General features: G+C 46.9%; 1 protein-coding gene across 3 annotated transcripts in view; it reads right to left on the bottom strand.

The window, feature by feature from the left end:
- Positions 1–15,776: 15,776 nt before the first annotated feature.
- LMNTD1 (lamin tail domain containing 1) overlaps positions 15,777–20,377 on the bottom strand; it is a 213,294-nt gene continuing 208,693 nt past the window's right edge. For all 3 annotated transcript variants that reach the window (XM_077469094.1, XM_077469095.1, XM_077469096.1), the window contains one exon: positions 15,777–15,939. Coding sequence is in view for 1 of the 3 variants with exons in the window: in XM_077469095.1 (XP_077325221.1) it covers positions 15,799–15,939 (141 nt within the window). In the remaining 2 variants the exon portion in view is untranslated. The remainder of the gene's footprint in view (positions 15,940–20,377) is intronic.

The following is a 20,377-nucleotide window of genomic DNA, read 5'->3' as shown; positions in this document are numbered from 1 at the left end:
CCTTAGATGTGGTGACTGCATTCATTTTCTTTTTTTCAGGATATAAAATATAAAAAATCTGAATATAGAATATAAAAAATTTTGCGAGTACAAAAAACCATACCTCCCAATTTTGAGATGGGAATGAGGGACACCTACTAGCAAATGTATGTAGGCATAGGACATGCCCCCTGCCACACCCCCTTAACAGGGAATTAACCCCCCAAAAAAGGTTAATTAAATCCACAAGTGCTTTTTTTCCACTACTATTTCTTTATATTGGCTTTTAAAATTTACAAATGCAGCAGTTTAGAAGTTGGATGAAAGGTTTAGCACTGAGAGCACTTTTTGAAAGATAAAAAGTGCATTTTATATACAACTATATACATACCTCACAACTTTTTTAGGTGGGAATGAGGGACACCTATCAGCAAAAGTATGCAGGCATAGGACACACCCCTGGCCATGCCCCTTAAAGGAGAATTGTACAAAAAAAAAACAAGATTGGTTAAACCCACAAGTGCTTTTTTTTACCACTACTGTTTCTTCATATTGACATTACAGGAGCCTTTTTTCAACGGGAGATACCATTTCGCGGGCACAATTTAATGCTATGCAAACAGTAGAGGGACACCGTATTTGTCATATTGTGCCTTGATGTTGTGCCGCAGGTTTACAGTGAGGCACAATCTGACATATACCATGTTTCTTCGCTCTTTGCATAGCTTTCAATTGTACCTATGAAATATCTCTCCCGTCGAAAAAACCCTCCTACAATGCGCATGCGATATGGTGATGTCACTGCTGCTGTTTGGGAAATCAGCTGGAGTGCCGTTCCGTTCTGCGCATGTGTGCGCACTTTTTCGATGGGGGGCACAAATTGATGGCGGCAATTGCCGCTGATTTGGCATGCGATTTGACATGTCAAATCGCATCAATGTGAACCAGGGCTTAAAGCAGAGTTGCAGCTGGATTTTATTTTCTCTTTTTTTTTAAACACCCCCGTGATGTTTATACCTAAATTAATAACAAACAGTATTAATACTTAATGTTGGTATACTATATGTTTTGTTTTTTGTTTTTCTCTTTCAATAATTTTTAATAAATTTTTCCACAAAGAGGAAGTACAGAAAGATAGAAGAACAAAATCAATGCCTCAAAATCAATTATGCATTCAAACATCTTGTAACAGAGAACTACCTGAGTGATTACATTGAAACAACAGATATCACACTTAATCTGTAAAGTATAGTGTTAGCGTTGGTCCGTCAACTGGGGCATTGCCCTCATACCCAGACACCCCATCTGAGGGCAAGCTGTGTCATAGGGCAGGAGGCAACACGGCCAGTCCCGACGTTTTATACTTTAGTTTCAATGTTTTTATTGACATTTTGTCATCGGGTTCAATAATAACCTAACTTGTGGACAATGTCCATTGCAGAGTATCTGATGTTTGTTTATACGAGTGAAAACTCTGGATACCTCTTTCTTAGCACCCAGATAATACTCGTTAACCTTCTTTTAAGACCCAAAGTTGTGGAGTAGAGATAGAAGAGGAAAGAAAAGAAAAGAGAGGGGGAGGGGAAGACCCCAGGCTCTGGCTCTTGCCCCTTAAAGTTTCCTCAGCTCGAAACCGTACAGGGATCTCCAATCAGGTAACTAATCCACGGGCCCCAGACCTTTTCAAAGACCCCTAATTTGTCGTTCAAGAATGCCAAGAGCCTTTCGTTTATCATGAGCCATGAGAGCTTGCGCTTAAGTTGGTCAAATGGGATGGCAGCTGATCTCCAGTTTCTGGCTATAGTAATTCTAGCAGAGATGAATATGAAAATGATAAGCCTTCTCTGGAATTTTGAGGCCATATCAACTTTAAGCCCCAGCAGGGCACGTTTAGGGGACTTGGTGAGGTTGACTTGGTTAAAGGTAAAAATAAAGTTGTGGACCCTAATCCAGAATCTTCTCACTTTGGGGCATTGCCACCATATATGATACATTGTTCCATCTTGCCCACAACCTCTGAAACACTTTGGGGAAGCTTCTGGGACATAGGCAGCCAACCTGGATGGCACCATGTACCATCTTAAAAAGACCTTATAATTTGCCTCTATGATAGAGGTGTTAATGAGTGACTTGGAGGCTGCTTGGGATATTGAGTGCCATTCCTCTATTTCAAGGTTTTCTTGGAGCTCTTGCTCCCACTTGACCATATAAGCTTGTTTAGCCGGGTTATGTCTTAAAATATTATACAATTTGGAGATATGACCTTTAATTTTATCACATTTATGACATATGTGTAGCACTGACCCCCGAAGGAGCTGCTGATTTTATTGGGCCTACCGTTACCTTCTTGACCTTGTGTATGTCTAGAGCAGTGATGGCGAACCTTGGCACCCCAGATGTTTTGGAACTACATTTCCCATGATGCTCAGCTACACTGCAGAGTGCATGAGCATCATGGGAAATGTAGTTCCAAAACATCTGGGGTGCCAAGGTTCGCCATCACTGGTCTAGAGGTTTCCCGAGGTTGATGGCGCAAGAATTGCAGAAACTGACACCAGATCCGCTTGAGGGATTTTTATTTGTGAATAAGGAAATAAACAACACAGTCTCTCGATGAGGGTTAGAGGGTTTCAGATAGAAATTTCAGGTAATCTTGGAACTTAGTCAAAACAGGTAGCCTCTCACTATAACAATCCAGAGAATAGCCATGCATAACCGGATTCTCACCCTTACCGGATAGATCTCCTCTCACCAGCCCTAGCAGTCGATAGAGTGCTCAGATAAACCGAAGTCTCTGCCACAGACTTGTTGTAGAACACTTGTAGTAAAGTCTCTGCCACAGACTTGTAGAACACTTGTAGTAACCAGAGGGTGTAGACCAATTTAGAGAGCTCTCATATGGTACCAGTATCTTACAGCCGGCCCGGCGATACCGTACGAGTGTAGATTCACTTGGGGTCTTTCAACTAAGTCTCCAGGCTGTTTCTAAGAAGCCAGCGTTCAGCGTGGCCTTCTCCCGAAGAGTCCTCCGCTGGTTGCTTCTTCAGTTGCTGGGCCTCTCCACAGATGAGACGGCACTGGACCACCTCCGAATCCTCCCTCCAGTTACTTGGCCTCGGGCTAGCCAGCCCGGAGACTCAGAATTGGATGGATCCACACCCCAGGCCATGAGAGCCACGGGGGCTGGTCAGGAGGACAAGGACCAAACAGACAGAAAGCACTTCTGACCGGAACCCCGAAGCACGTGAAGTCAGTACCTTAAGTACCCTTTCCCAGAATGCACAGCAGGAGTAAACGCCCACTGAGTTGGTTCCGAGAAAGATGGTACTCAACACACCCAGCTGAACTGCATTCTCACACCTGCCAGAGATGACAGCACCACCTATAGCCAGGCAGAACACAGCGCAATCCAGCTTGACTGGTACCGAGACCATAATTTGGTGTAATTGAACTCAAAACCAAACTGCGGTTCCAGGAATGTTAAATGGAGAAAAACACATAGCATGTGCTCTTCATGAGTCGTCGCTACATATGTATTGGCGACATAGTCGTCGGGTCACTCTTGCGAGATAAAGCGTTGAGGTAATGTTTCTGTTGTGCAAGCCGGTAGTATTCTCAGTCTGGCATTTGTTATTTGTCTATTAGGGTTCGTTTAGTGAGCATACCGTTGTGGTCGCAGATATCTGCAATGCGCAGGAGCCCTTTGTTGGTCCACCATTTGAAGTCACGAGGAGTGAGGCCAGGGGTAAATTCTTTATTTTGTATCAATGGGGCTAATGGGCTATTTTTGGATTGGAATGAATGAGGTTTGGACAGTCTGTCCCAGATGCTAAATGATAGCGAGAGGGAGGGGCATTGAATCGTAGGTCGATCCTGAGCCGGTAACCACATTATATGGGATATCAATTTGGCTGGGCATGATTGTGATTCTATATGCATCCATGGTGGATGAGGTTGAGAGGAGTGAAACCTTATGAGTTGGGATAGTTGGGCTGCGTAGAAGTATTTGAGTAGATCAGGTACTCCCAAGCCGCCCTTCATTTTTGGAGTGTATAGTGTACGTCTGTTCACCCTAGGCCTCTTGTCTCCCCAAAGAAACTGAAATAGATTCCTTTGAAAGTTTAACAAATCGGTTCTGACCAGAGCAACAGGCAACATGCAAAAAATATAGAGGATCCTAGGAAGGATGTTCATCTTTATAGAATATAACCTGCCGAATCACGATGGTGGATGGGCCTGCCGACTAGTCGGGTCCATCGCTAATCTTTTGTAGAGTGCAGGGTAATTTTGGGAGTACAGGGTATTAATCCTGGAGGTTAGGTTAATTCCTAATAGGGATGAGCTTGGTGTTAGAGTCGAACGCATGTTCGACTCGAACACCGGCTGTTCGCACGTTCGGCGGATACCGAACGTTATGGGCTGTTCGTGACAAATCTGCGTGGTGCTCATGGCCCACAATGCACTGCGCCATCGCAGTGCATTGCTGGCTTATGATTGGCCAAGCATGCACTGTGATCCCGCATGCTTGGCCAATCACAGTTGCCGGCAGCAAAGAGAGCCATAATTGACCACAGGCAGGATGCCTGTTGCCAATTATAGCTCAGGGGGTTTAGTACACGCCCCACACTATATAAGGCCGCCAGCGCGGCAGCCTTGTGTAGTGTGTTTCGGCGTGCAGGGAAAGAGCAAGATAGGCAGGGACAGTGTGTTCTTTTCTCAAGCATCTGCAGGAGTTAGTGGGTGTTGTGTGCCTCCAGCACAGTATACACCTGTATCTACCCTTTATTGCTGTTGTTCTCTAATACAGGCATCTGCAGGAGTTAGTGGGTGTTGTGTGCCTCCAGCACAGTATACACCTGTATCTACCCTTTATTGCTGGTGTTCTCTAATACAGGCATCTGCAGGAGTTAGTGGGTGTTGTGTGCCCACAGCACAGTATACACCTGTATCTACCCTTTTTTGCTGGTGTTCTCTAATACAGCCATCTGCAGGAGTTAAAGTGGGTGTTGTGTGCCTCCAGCACAGTATACACCTGTAGCTACCCTTTTTTGCTGGTGTTCTCTAATGCAGGCGTATGCAGGAGTTAAAGTGGGTGTTGTGTGCCTCCAGCACAGTTATACACATGTATCTACCCTTTATTGCTGGGGTTCTCTAATACAGGCATCTGCAGGAGTTAGTGGGTGTTGTGTGCTCCCAGCACAGCAAAGTATACACCTGTATCTACCCTTTTTTGCTGATGTTCTCTAATACAGGCATCTGCAGGAGTTAGTGGGTGGTGTGTGCCTCCAGCACAGCACAGTATACACCAGTATCTACCCTTTTTGCTGGTGTTCTATAATAAAGGCATCTGCAGGAGTTAGTGGGTGCTGTGGGCCTCCAGCACAGTATACACCTGTATCTACCATTTATTGCTGGTGTTCTCTAATACAGGCATCTGCAGCCTTTACAGTGGGTGTTGTGTGCCTCAAGCACAATATACACTACCCAATTGCTGGTTTTCCCATCTCCCTGCAGGCCATTACTATGTCTGGAAGGCCAACAAGGAGAGGCAGACAGTCACGAGCCAATAAAAGAGGGCAAGCAGGCTCTGTGTCTAGAGACAACAGTGCTGGTCGTGGACGTGGTGCATCGTCATCAGCACGTGGCCATGGGATACGATTGTCCCTATTTTCGGCAGCTGGACGTGTTGAGCCGCATCATGCCGCAGTCTTGGTAGAGTGGATGACCAAGCCCTCTTCATCCTCCTCATCCTCTCTCACCCAGGCTTAGGGTACTAGTAAAGCAGCTGCCAATGCATCCTCTTCCCTCATCTCAATGTCATCAGTCACTCCTTCCCTAGACCCACCACGTCCTCCTTAGGAGTCCCCCGAACTGTTTGACCACAGTGTTGGGTACATGCTCCAGGAGGATGCCCAGCGTTTTGAAGGATCTGATGATGATACCCAGAGGAAGGCAGTAGCGTGAGCGCAGAGAGAGGGGATGCTCAGGAAGGATAGCAATCTGGCAGTCATGTTCTACCAGCTGCAGCATACTGCCAGGTTTGCTCCAGTGATGAAGAGGGAGGGGATGATGAGGTCACTGACTCCACGTGGGTGCCTGATAGGAGAGAGGAGGAGGAGGCACATCTCCAACGAGGCAAGATGCCCTCCGGGGGCTAGCTTAGAGGCAGCACACCGACTGAATCACTCCGAGAGCCAAAAGTTCTTTGGTGTGGGCCTTTTTTGAGACGAGTGCATCAGATCGCACCACTGCTATTTGCAACATATGTCTCAAGCGTATCTCGTGTGGCCAAAACATCAGCTGCTTGGGCACCACATGCTTGACCAGACATATGTTGACTTGCCATGCAGCTCATTGGCAGGCGTACCTTAAAGACCCACACCAAAGAACAAAGCGGACCTCTCCTTGCTCCTCATCAGCTGGGATCTCCAACCCTATTAGACCTTCAGTCCTCTCTGAAACCTGCACTGAGAGGAATGAAGGTGTAGAATTAGGTGTGTCACAGCCAAGTACTTGCGGGCACTCTGCTAGCAATACACCGACGTCCGATTGTAGCAGGCAAATTTCGCTGCCCCAGCTGCTGGACCGTCGAAAGAAGTTCACTCCCAGCCATCCACATACCCAGCAGTTGAATGCTAGCTTGGCTAAATTGCTAGCACTTCAACTGCTGCCTTTTTAGTTGGTAGACTCAGTGGCAGGTCTCCAAACGCCACTTTTTCTCACAGAAGGCGATTCCGGCTCTCTTCCGGCATGTGGAAGGCAATGTCCATTCCTCGCTGGACAGGGCGGTCAGCCGTAAGGTGCATATTACCACTGACTCATGGTCCAGCAGTCATGGACAGGGACATTACCTATCTTTCACGTCCCATGGGGTCACTCTTCTGGCAGCTGGGAAGGATGCAGGATAAGGTACAGTAGTGTTGGAGGTTGTTCCACCACCACGCCTCCAAAATGCTACTACTGGTTGTGACACACCTCTCTCCTCCACCTCCTCCTTTTCTTCTTCCTCCATGGCCTCTTCCAGTGCTCTGTCCTCAGAACCAGTGGTGTTCCGTAGGCGTTCAAGGGCTACGCAAGTACGCAGGCAAAAAGATGCCATGCCGTGCTTTCGCTAGTTTGTTTGGGGGACAGGAGCCACACTGGGGCAGATATTTTGTAAGCTCTGCAGTGGCAGGCCGAGCGGTGGTTGATGCCACACCAGCTTAAGCCAGGAAAGGTGGTTTACAACAATGGCACTCTCCTCTCCGCCCTCCGACAGGGACAACTGACCCATGTGCCCTGTGTGGCTCACGTCCTTAACCTGGTGGTGCAGCGGTTCTTCGGCAGGTACCAGGGCTTACAGGATGTCCTGAGGCAGGCCAGGAAAGTCTGTGTGCATTTCCGCTGATCATTTAATGCCAGTGCTCGGCTGAGCTCCAAAAGGAGTTGAACCTGCCCAAGAACTGACTTATATGTGACATGCCCACCAGGTGGAACTGAACGTTGGCCATGCTGCAGCAGCTGCACACGCAGCAGAGGGCCATCAATGAGTACCTGTGCGACTACGGCACCAGGACAGGGTCAGGGGAGCTCGGTTTTTTTTTCACCACGCCAGTGGGGCATGATCAGGGATGCATGCACTGTCCTGTCACCATTTGAGGAGGCCACGAGGATGATGAGTAGTGGCAGTGCATGCATCGGTGACACTGTACCTCTTGTCCACCTGTTGGAGCAGTATACGCTGCGTGGAATAATGGACAGGGCACTTGAGGCAGAACAGAGGCAGGAAGAGGAGGACTGCCTTGCCTATCAAGGCCCCCTTTATCCAGACAGTGTTCCTGCTGTCCCACCCATAACACAGGAAGAGGACGAGGAGGAGGAGGAGGCTTGTGTCAGCATGGAGGTGGAGCCTGGCACTCAGCATCAGCAGCAGCAGTCTTTTAGGGATGATTTATAGTCCCAAGAAACACGTGGACTTGTACGTGGCTGGGAGGAGGTAGCTGCGGATCATGTTGTCCTTAGTGACCCAGAGGACTCCGGACCGAATGCCTCAGCTAACCTACGCTGCATGGCCTCCCTGATCCTGCAAAGCCTGCGAAAGGATCCTCTTATTCTTCGGATCAAGGAGGGGGACCATTACTGGCTGGCCACTCTCCTTGATCCACGGTACAAGGGTAAGGTTGCGGACCTTATCTTGCCATCGCAGAGGATGAGACATCTCCGGTAGGCCTTGCAGAAAGGTCTGTGCAATGCATTCCCAGAGACTGGGAGGTTACAAACTCCTAGTCCTGGACAACGTTTTGCTGAGGCTTTGGTCAGTCACAGAAGGAGCGATGGAGAAGATGGCCGTCTGACCGATGCGTTCAAACAATTTTTTAGTCCGCAGTCCCAAGGTATGATCGGTTCCAGCAACCATCGCCAGTGTCTGATTTACATGTTGCAGGAATACCTAGGGGCAAGGTCAGACTTGGACACCTTTCCCACCAAAAATCCTCTGGCTTACTGGGTCTTGAGGATGAATCACTGGCCAGAGCTTGCACAGTATGCAATTGAGCTACTGGCCTGTCCTGCATCCAGCGTTCTTTCGGAACACACCTGTGCTGCTTGTGGCTTTGTAACCGATCATAGGGTGTGCCTGTCCACCGACTCGGTTGATCAACTGACCTTCATAAAGATGAATCAGTCTTGGATCACTACCAGCAACCAAGCACCTGAAGCTGATGTAACCAAATACTTTTTTATAAAAATGTCACATCCCTTCAAGACTGCCTATGCTGATGCTGAGTGACTGTCCTGTTATGTTGACTAACTATCCTCTTCCTCCTTAATGATCCTGCTGATATCTTGGAAGAACATTTTTGGTTCTGGGTGATGCCACCAGCTCAATTTTTCAGCCCCTGTTTAACAGGGGCGTGTAATTACAATTTTTGATGCAATGCTTTGCAGCAGGGCTCATTCCTGCACTACAACTAGAGTATATGGGAGAGGTTACAGTGTCGTGGCACCAGCACCAGTGCCTAAGGCCCAATTTTTCAGCCCCTGTTGAACAGGGGCATGTAATACAATTTTTGATGCAATGATTTGCAGCGGGGCTCATTCCTGCACTCCAACTAGAGTATATGGGAGAGGTTGCAGTGTCGTGGCACCAGCAAGCAGTGCCTAAGGCCCAATTTTTCAGCCCCTGTTTTACAATTCTTGATAAAATAGTTCACAGCAGGGCGCTCCAGCGCCCACCAAGAGTCACTTTGAGGGCTTACAGTGTTAACTTGTGGCAACACCAACACCTTAGGGCCACATTCCTGCAGAGCATATAGGGCAGGCCCCTACTTTCAAATATCCAACTTACAAACGTCTCCTACTTGAAAACGGAAGGAGACAACAGGAAGTGAGATGAAAAAAGACGGACGGTCAAAAAAAAATGATACAGGGGTGATAAACCTTCCCTATGTTTTCCAAAAAGCTTAAAAATAGATTTTTTGACTGGAGCTACACTTTAAAAATGTACCAGTTCAAAATTACAAACAGATTCTACTTAACACAACAAACCTACACAGTCCCTGTCTTGTTTGTACCGCCTGTATGCTGCTGTTCTGAGTATATAGAGCCTGGGGACCCCACGCCTTTTTTAATTTGGGTACGGGGTTCCCCTTAATATATATATTATTACAAGACCCAAAGGGGCTGGTAATGGGCAGGGGGGCTACCCATGCCATTTTTCTCAATGATTTTCATCCGTATTGCCAGAACCAGATATTACATTAAAACCGCAACCAATTTTAAATGACTTTTTTTCCGTTAAATGTAATTTTGTGAAGGGACTGTTCTAAACACGGGAAACACGTGGCACTTCACAAGCATACTATAGACACTCCCCAGGCACGATATTTAAAGGAATATTTCACACTTTTTTTCACTTTAATCGTCATTAAAATCAGTGCCCCTGAAAAAACGTCAGTTTTTAAAAACATTTTAGGCATTGACCCATGTCCCCTGGGGAAGGAGCCTGGTCCCCAAACCCTTTTAGGACAATATCTTGCATATTAGCCATTAAAATTAGCACTTTTTATTTTGAATGTTCGAGTCCCATAGAATTCCATGAGGTTCTAAAGTTCGCACTAATTTTTGGTCCTTTCGAAAGTTCTGGTGCGAACCGAACAGGGGGGTGGGGGGTGTTTCGCTCATCCCTAATTCCTAAGTACGGGAGAGCTACGAGAGAGCTACGGGTTCCCAAATAAATTTATAAGAGGATTGGAGGTTTTTTTTGGTCCAATCCGGTAAGAAGATGTTTAATGCTCTAGATTTGTCTTGATTACCAAAGAGGCCAGAGAGTCTAGAGAAGGGCTGTAATATGCTATGGATATTCGGAAGTTGTTTTTTGTTTTTTAACTAACCTTGCTGGTCCCTCCAAGTGCACTACCATCTTCAGTGTGGGCATGTGAAGTCCACTTGCATCAGTGTCCCACATCAGAGTCCCCCTTGCATCAGAGTCCCCCTTGTATCAGAGTGTCCCCCATCAGAATCCTCCTTGCATCACAGACTCCCCCTTGCATCAGAGTGTCCCCCTTGCATCAGAGAGCCCCCCCCCCCTTGCATCAGAGAGTCCCCTTTGCATCAGTGTCCCCCCTTGCATCAGAGAGTCTCCTTTGCATCAGTGTCCCCCCTTGCATCAGAGAGTCCCCATCAGAGTGTTCCCCTTGCATCAGAGAGCCCCCTTGCATCAGAGAGCCCCCCATCAGAGTGCCCCCCTTGCATCAGAGAGCCCCTCACTGAGTGTCCCCCATCTGAATGTCCCCCCTTGCATCAGAGAACCACCCTCGCATCAGAGAGTTCACCTCGCGTCAGAAAGCCCCCTTGCGTCAGAAAGCCCCCTTGCATCAGAGAGCCCCTCTTGCATCAGAGTGTCCCCGCTTGCATCAGAGAGCTCCCTTTGCATCAGTGTCCCCCTTTGCATCAGAGAGCCCCCCTTGGATCAGAGAGTCCCCCTTGCATCAGAGTGTCCCACCTTGCATCAGAGAGCCCCCTTTACATTAGAGTGTCCCCCATCAGAGTCCCCCTTGGAGAAGAGTGTCCCCCATCAGAGTCCCACATGCATCAGCGTTCCCCATCAGTCTCCCTTGCATCAGAGTGTCCCCCATCAGAGAGTGCCTCTTGCATCATAGTGCCCCCCATCAGAGAGCCCCCCTTGCATCAGAGTGTCCCCCTTTACAGAGAGCCCCCCTTGCACCAGAGTGTCCCCCTTGCATCAGAAAGTCCCCCTTGCATCAGAGAACCCCATTGCATCAGACTGTCCCACCTTGCATCAGAGAGCCTCCCTTGCATCAGAGTGTCCCCCATCAGAGTCCCCCTTGGATCAGAGAGTCCCCCATGCATCAGTGTCCCCCATCAGAGTCTCCCTTGCATCAGAGTGTCCCCCATCAGAGAGTCCCTCTTGCATCAAAGAGTACCCCATCAGAGAGTCCCCTTTGCATTAAAGAGTACCCCCAGATAGTGTCCCCCCTTGCATCAGATTCCCCCTTGCATCAGAGAGCCCCCCCATAAGAGTGGGCCCCTTGCATCAGAGAACCCCCATCAGAGTGTCCCCCCTTGCATCAGAGAGCCTCCTTGCATGAGAGTGTTCCCCTTGCATTAGAGTTCCTCATCACCCTTGCATCAGAGAGTCCCCCCTCTCTTCCCCCACCCACTTACAGCTCTCCAGTAAGGATGAGCTCAGGCGTGTTCCCAAACAGCACGCGCAAAGCCCGCCAGGAAGTCGGCACTGGGGAGCACTAATAACAAGCAGTGAGATATTTCCCGATCTCTGCAGCCACGCATTGGGAAAAATCACACTGCGTGTGCTTAGCGTCCCGCAGTGCCCGCAGTACTCCTGGTGGGCTCTGCATGTGCTGTTTGCGAACACGCCTGAGCTCATCCTTACTCTCCAGAATGAAGGCAGCTAAGGGCTAAGCTAAGTCATAAGGGAAAGAGAAAGAAAATTCTGCCGGCTGTCTATCGCCCCCCTGCAGGCTGGAGGGAGCAGAAAGCCTAATCCTCACTCCAGCAAGTGTAGACAGCTGGTCCTTGGTGACAGGAGTGAAATCATGATTACTCACTCTCAGAGAGGAGCAGCTCCAGTCTGGATGGCCAGTACATGCCTGAATGGAAGAGAAGCAATTACCCTATAGAAATAAGGTAATCAGACTACAGAAAAAAAAGGACAATGCAGATTTCTAAAGCAATAAGAAGGCTCAAAGTTCACAATGGGGGTGAAACACCGTTTTAAGCGACACTATGCTCAGGTACAATAGAAAATCATGCGTTTTTTTTTATTTTGAGCATTTTGATCCTTTGAGATACAAAATATTTAGGTGTGAAGGTGCGAATGGGGCATAAGAAAAGAAGGGGAGAAATTAATTATAGTAAATGTCTGGACAAAAAAGGGGAGAAAATATTCAGTACATCTCTGCAATATGTGCACCTTTCCCCATATTTTGCACACACAAATACAGAAAAATACCTACTGATCTGCCAGTGGGTTCCTAACATCCTGTTTAAGCTGACATCACAGTGCTTCTGCTATGCTGAAATCCCCAGCAGTGTGTTCAGAATTGTCCTATGTGGGGAGAGGAGAGGGGTGGTGTTCTGTAGTCCAACAGACTGGGATCATAATATTGCTTGGGATTTACCAAGTCCAGTTGGGAGTGAAGCTGACTCAGAGCACTTGCTCTTGCACTGGCGCTTCCATTCTCACCTGGTCTTCCTTTCCGGGTTTGTGGACTCCGGCTCTATGAATAGCCAGGGCCGTGATGACGTCACTCCTACATGCGCGCAGGAGCTCTGGCACAAAGCTCTGAAGGTACAGCATGGGTATTGCGTCCCTTCAAAGTGCATGCACCAGTAAGGTCATCGGCTGCATGCTGTGTGCATTCACTGTACCTTGAGGTAAGCCTTATTATAGGCTTACCTGTAGGTACAAGTTAAAAAGTGGACTTTACTTCAACTTTAAGTGACTTGCCTCAGGTGATACACAAACATTAAACAAAGCCTCCTACATAAAATGTACCTGTTTATCTGCAGCCCTCACTTCTCTACTGCCTTCCAAAACACACAGTTTAAAGAGCTGAGTGTAATCTGAGACCTGAGTGGAGGGAAAGGACCACCCCACAGGACCACATAGTCTCATAGGGAAACATGCATAGCTGAGGCTGTCAATCACCTGCTGTGAGCTGGGGGAGATCTCCTGAGATTTTGTGGGGTGGCATGACCTGTCAGAAGTGAGTCATGCAGGCAGTAGAGGAATGTCAGAGAAAGCAGAAATCACTCTAGGTGCTTTGTATTGAGGCTAGTACACACTATAAAAGGATATGATCTGTTCATTTTTCATTTTAGAGGTTTACAACCACTTTAACCAATTTCCACCCATGCTATAGCAAAAAAACAGCAACAGCTTGGGCTTCCAGTGCCGGGAGGGCATCCACAGACGTCCTCCTGTGATCGTGCGCCCCCTGCGGTGCATTGGCGGCACGCTCTGTGAATGCTGAGTCCTTCACTCGGTTGATCACAGATCGGGATAAAGAACCAATCAAGCAGCCCTTTACCACTAGATCAGCTGTCAGTCAATGACAGCTGATCACAGAAGTAAACACAAGCTGGTTATTGGCTTTTTTCTCCTCATGCTGACAGCATAAGGAGAAAAGAAGAAAGCGGATAACCAACTTCTGTTACAGGGACATCTGTCCCACTGGTGTCCACCAGTGCTCCCTATCAGTACCCATCAGTGCTGCCAATTAGTGCCTCATCACCAGTGTCACCTATCAGTGCTGTCTATCAGTGCCCATCAGTCTCATCAGTGCCACCTCTCAGTGCCCTTCAGTGCCACCTATCAGAGCCCATTAGTACCACCTATCAGTGCCCACCAGTGCTGCTTCATCAGTGCCCATCAGTGCACATCAGTCCAGCCTATCAGTCCCCATCAGTGCAGCCTCGTCAGTGTACATCAGGGAAGGAGAAAAATGACCTGTTTGCCAAAATGTTTAACTATGAAAAATTATTTATTTTTCTTCAAAATTCTCTGTCTTTTTTTCTTTCTTTAGCAAAAAATGAAAAAGCCAGTGGTGATTTAATACTACCAAAAGAAAGCTCTATTTGTGTTAAAAGAAAATGATAAAAATTTAGTTTGGGTAGAGTGTTGACAATGCAATTGTCATTTAAAGTACGACAGTGCTGAAAGCTGAAAATTGGCCTGGTCAGGAAGGGGGTATGTGCTTAAGTGCCCAGTAAGCAAGTACTTAAAGTGGAAGTAAACCCACTTTTTTAACTTTTACCTACAGGAAAGCCTATAATAAGGCTTACCTGTAGGTAAAAAAAATATCTCCTAAACCTGTACGGTTTAGGAGATATTCCCCTCGGTATGCGCCGCTGACTGCAGCGGCGCATGCGCACAAGGGGGTTCTCTCCGCGAAAATCCGGCAGCGCTCGTCCGGCCGGATTTAAATCTCCCGCGCGCATGCGCGGGAGTGACGATATCGCGGCTCCGGCCACTCACAGCGCCGGAGCCGCGATACCCGGAAGAGACGCCGAGGGAGCATGTCGGCTTCCTCGGCGTGGATCGGGCGAGATGTCGGGGCCTCGTTCTAAGGTAAGTATTTCATAATGAGCTAGTATGCGGTGCATACTAGCTCATTATGCCTTTTGCTTTGCAGGTTTTAAAAAAAAAAAAAAAAAAATGCGGGTTTACTACCGCTTTAAAGTTGATAGCTAACATTATTCAGGGGGAAGGAAGTCATTTCTCAGGGCTATTCAGCAAACATGCTGCCTGCCACTACTATTTTATTACTACAGATAGTAGTTGGTGTCACATCGAGACAGAAAAGAGCAACCATGTTGCAAATGAGAGAATTAGGTGTCTGCATTTCTACTGTTCACTGGCCGGCAGGAGTTGCAGACAGGGCTCAAAAGCCACGAAGAAGCAGGATCAGGGCTTTTTTCAGCGGGAACATGGGGGAACACAGTTTTGGCACTTCCAGCACTGAATGTATGTAATGTCAAGGGGTGCTGGGGTCTGCTGGAGGGTCTGTTGTTGCGGAGGAAGTGGGGCGGGGGGGTCTTATGTTGCTGGGTGGTCAATTGTTGCTGGGAGGGATATATTGCTGAGGAAGGGGTCAATTGATGCTGGCTGCTGGGAGATCTGTTGCTGCTGTTGGAGGTCCATTGTTATGGGGGGATCTATTGTTGCGAGGGGGTTATTGTTGTGGTGGTGCGGTGGGCTCTATTGATCCTGGAGGTGCACACTGTTGTAGGAAATCTATTGTTCCTGGGGATGTCTGTTGTGGGTGAATTTTTTGTTGCTGGTGGGTCTAATGATGTGGGGGGGTCTAATGTTGCTGGAGAGGAATCTATTGTTGCTGGTGTGGGGTATCGATTTTGCTGTGTTTCATGTTATCATTAACAAATCCCATACAAATGACTTATCACCACAAAAAAACTTGGTTCTGTATTCTCTAAAAGGAGCAGTATTGGGAGGTGGGTAGAGGGTGGAACCATGGAACGGTGCTCGGAGGTGGGTAGGGGACGGGGAAAATGGGGTGACTCAGAAAGGAGATGTTCCTGCACCTATTCTCTGAGAAAAAAAAGCCCTGAGCAGGATAGATATAATACCTGAAACACATTGTTTATACATTTTCAATAAAATGAATTTCTCTTTCATCCGATCATCCAACCAACCCATTCCTTTGGCGCTCCAATATATGATGTTCTTATAATTACTAGACTGAAAATACCACATCACCTTTGTATATACACAAAAACAGTATAAGTAATAGAGACAAAGAGACACCAAGCCATTTCTAGACACCAAGCCGTTTATTAGTAGCTGGATAAGATTGTTGGAGTGAGTGACACATGACTGGCCAGACGGATGTTGTAGGAGGAGTTTGCAAAGAACTTGTGTAGAGCTGAGCCGGAGGGTGCAGAATATCCCAAATACAGGACTCCCCGGGAGTTTACCTGCAAAAGAAAAAACACAAATGTATCAGTACTAGGAATTCTGTTATATCACTGTTGGCAACAGTTGGAAAAAGAGTCCTGTGATACTTTGCGGCTAAATGCAAAACACCATCCTAACTGAAAAGATCACGTGTTACACACCAATGACATAGTTAATTAAAGCAGATTCAAACTAAAAATAAAGGCATTTTAATATAGTGCCCTCTTAGATTGCTAGAAAGGTTAGGTAAATTAATATTTGGTTCCCCTGTAATTGATGGAGAAGTTTGTGATTGGTTTGGGCTGTTCCAGGCGTCACTGGCTGAAGAGTTGCCTGCTACCCCTGCCTTCTGAAGAATTCTAGGATGTAGTGGGCTAGAAGAGCCAAAACCACAGTCTGAATTTTTATGTGGTCTCAGCCAATCCTTGGAAGGGATGCCCAGTAGGTGGCTGGGAGTAAATAAGTAAATAGTCTGGGGCCTCGGCAACTCCGTTCTTGCCCAGGAGAATAAGTTTCAAGCCTGAGTGTGTTTCTACATGTGTTCATCGAGGTCCTACCTATGCTAGAGCTGGGGGGCCTGTTTGCTGAGGCTGCTGGAACTGATTAAGGGATTTCACTGAGGATCTGGTCTGAAGAGTTCACAGGAGAAATGTCTGGATGATATTTAAAGGAGGCATCCAAGTATCCAGGAACAGACCTGCGTGTGGGATCTTAGTGACTGCTACAATTCCTTGTGCATCAGTGCCAGAGTTTGTTTGAATTGGAACTGTTCCTATTGTGTCTCAAGAGTTATTCATTCCCCAAGGTGCTACTGGAGGGAATGAACTAAGAAGCTTTGCTGAAGTGAAGAGTGCCCTCATATTCCAAAGGGTTTCTTGAGTATCCCCTGAGAGTTGAGCTATTCAAGATAAAAAGACAAAGCCCTGGACTGTTCCTCCTTTCAATCTTGCAAGACAAAATACAAAGCCCTAGACTGTTCCTGCATTAAATCCTGCATTTCCAGCTTTGGTGTTTTGCTATTGGCAACCTATGGGGGAATTAGAGTTGGGGTGTGTGTGGGAGCAGAGAAGTGGACTATAAGGAGTTAACTGTTCAGAGGAGTGGAGCAAGAGAGGCGTTAATAGTGGTGCGATGACCGCGTTTGGGAATTCTTTAATGTACCAAAGCACCGCAAAAAGCTCCCAGTTCTTATTTCTGGGCAAGGTTCCAGGACATCAAGGAAGAGTGGCGTTTGGAGCACGCTATCTTTAAGGGGGTTCATCCTATGCATTAAGGTGAAAAAAACTCTGACTGGCCCCCCAGCCCCCCATCCCCTCCTGTTTTACCTGTGCCCGGGGTTCTTGGCTCTTGATTGGATAGATTGATAGCAGTGCAGCTTTTGGCTCCCGCTGCTGTCAATCAAATCCAATGATGCGGGTGCTGGGGGGGACAGGGCAGAGTCCGGCATTCTGTGTCTATGCACGCAAATGCTGGACTCGGGAGCCCAGTCGCAAGGTAGCCCCCCAGGAGAGCACTTCTCCTAGGGGGTTTACCGATGTGAGGAGGAGCCGTGAGTGCCGCCGGGGGACCCCAGAAGATGAGAATCAGGGCCACACTGTGCAAAACGAACTGTACAGTGGAGGTAAGTATGATATATTTTTTTTTAAATGAACATTTACAATCACTTTAAGACTTGGTTCACACTATTAAGTGCATGTGAATCGTACAGGAACTGCACTGCATTCCTGTGCAATTCAAATGCATTTCAGTGCAGTGAGATTTGAGTCCATTAATTTCACCAAAGAAGTGCATGCACCTTTTTTGAGTCACACGTTTATCATGCGATCTGGTGAAGGAAAACGCATTGCTTGTGCGGTGTAATTAAGTATTGACACCTGCAGCAGATTGCAAGAGCAGTGAGATTTTCATGCAATGTGGGAAACATATGTGTGAACCTAGCCTAAAGGTAAAATGGTGATTAAAAAGACTGGACGAAAAGAGCAGATATGGTCTGCAAATATCTGGGGGTCCAGACAGGTAGGTGGGTCAGATCCCAGATCCTCATTTTTTTTTTGCTGAAGCTGAGGTTATCTTTTCCTTGCTTCTACATCTCCCCTCCAGGGAATTTGTTGCTGTTATCAGGGGAAAATCCACTGTTTCTGTTCTGTTGTTGCTGGCATGTTCACTTGAAGTTGAAATTAACTGTTGCCCTGAATAGGAGGCAACCCCATAGGAAAACCCTTTGGATTTAGCAGAGGAAGGGAGTCCTCTGCACTTACACCTGAACTGCTAGAAGGAAACAAAAGAAACAAGACAGTTGCGGGTACCTCTTTTGCATTTTCTTTCTATGACAGCTCTCTCAAGAACGTTAGGCCATTGGACTATGTAGCATCAGTGGCCAGCTGAAATTCATACTGTAAATGTACCTGCACAGTAGATGTGGAAAGTACTGTATCCTAGGCTTATTAAATGGTGAATTTTTAACTGCATGAATGTTTTTTTTGCCAAGATAACACTTCAATCATTGTCATATAATGTGAAATGTGTCGATAACTTTGTTTCTTTTTTTTTTAGGAGAATAACAATGGAGACTTGCGTTGCACTACTTGACCTTTAATGTACTGACCTCTTGCATTTAGATAGTGGTGGGGCTTCACCTTGATAGGCTTTACATAAACTGAAAAGTTGGACACCTGGGCCAGCCTTGCCATGAGTGGGTGCCAGTTGTCCGATTTATTGAATGTATTATTGGTACTCAAAAAATATTTGCACTTTAAATTGCATTGTCCTTCAGCTTTATCATGTGGAATGCCACATGTCTTGTTACTCTGCTTACTCCTTATTTTCTCCATCCTTGTGTAGCACTACCCTGCAGGGGGCACTGGTAATATTGGCTCCTCCGCTCTTTCTCTGGCTCTAGGTGGAACCTCACTCCTGCTAACACCACCAGAATACCTTATCTGGAAACTCCCAGCAGCCATACTAAGATGGCACACACTGACCATTAGAAAATAAGCAGATTGTATTAGCAGACCAAACTAAAAAAAGGTAACACAGCAGATCAGTAGTCCATTGCCAACAAATGAAAAAACAGTACAATATAAGTACAATGCAATTAATCCAAGTACCTTTAAGGATAGACTCAGCATGTGCTGCATAGCTCCCAACGGTCGCTGATTTTGGGGGACTGTCCCTGATTTAGAGCAATGTCCCTCTGTCCCTCTTTCCTCCACATTTGTCCCTCATTTTTGTCTGAGCTATATAGTTGTATATAAAATGCACTTTTTATCTTTCAAAAAGTGTTTCCCAGCACTAAACCTTTCATCCAAAATCTTAATTGCTGCATTTGTAAATTCCAAAAGCCAATATAAAGGAATAGTAGTGGTAAAAAAAAACCCTTGTGGGTTTAACTAATCGTTTTTTTGGGTTAATTCTCCTTTAAGGGGGTGTGGCAGGGGGCGTGCCCTATGCCTACATGCTTTTTCTACTAGGTGTCCCTCATTCCCATCTCAAAAAGTTGGGAGGTATGTGTACTGCAGTACCAAGAAAATAAACAGTAGCCCTCTGATTGAGAGGTTATGCCCCAAGATGACTAACAATAGGTACGACAGGCTAGTTTGCTTGAGGGCTCTCAGACAAGAGGAGCTAAGCATAGGCCTGTGAATTTTATACACTACCTGCAACCCAAATCTGCCCCCAAGTATGCAACATCTGAACAGTTCTTTGATGTTAACTTCTGCCGGCTTAATCGGGGCCCTTTAAAGTTGGGGCGCAAAAGCAGTGCAATTTTACTAGGGTTGAAGTTCAGGAACAGTTAAGGGAGGAGTTAAATTTAGTCAGTGGGTATGCCTCTTTAAGGTGGGCACTGTGAAGAAAAGTTTGGGAGTTAACATTAGAATACTATGCAGCAAGTAGTGGTGCGCATGGAGTAATAAAAGTCGTCAGTCTTGAGTAAAAACACCCTTGGTGGCTGCCTATGACATTGTTAGCTGCTGCTCCAAGTTGAAAATGGCAGCAAGTGGATTCAGCTTCTAATGGGGAAACAAAGTCAATGGAGGCTAGTGGCCCTTCCTCCGGCCTGAGTTGCAAAGGGTTAACTGTTGGTTATAGATGTTGTGCAGTCAGGGACCCTCTCACCAGATCCCTCTGCAGCAATCCACAGGTGGCAGCAAGTTGTCCATTGGGTGGGAGGCCTCCATAAGAAGCTGTGCAGTGGCTGCAATCTGGATGAATGTGACTTGAACAGCAGTTCTGGATGATGGGAGCTCCACTACAAACTACCTCCACAGCTCAGCGCTCAGTTCAGTAGTCCAACCCAACCTGGGTCAACACAGCATGTTTACCACACACCGTCCCAGTTGGCATGTCTATCTCCAAATCCTGGCTCCTTGCCAGGCTTTTGCTTTTATAACATCCCTTCCCTTTTTGGTGCTTGTAGACCTTGTAGTTGTGACCCCAGATTCACTGTGTTCCAGATCC

The sequence above is a fragment of the Lithobates pipiens genome, unplaced genomic scaffold (assembly GCF_037356315.1).
Source record: "Lithobates pipiens isolate NorthernLeopardFrog02 unplaced genomic scaffold, aLitPip1_a1.2 Scaffold_8, whole genome shotgun sequence".
Taxonomy (NCBI): domain Eukaryota; kingdom Metazoa; phylum Chordata; class Amphibia; order Anura; family Ranidae; genus Lithobates; species Lithobates pipiens.
This window is presented reverse-complemented; position numbering and strand designations above follow the sequence as displayed.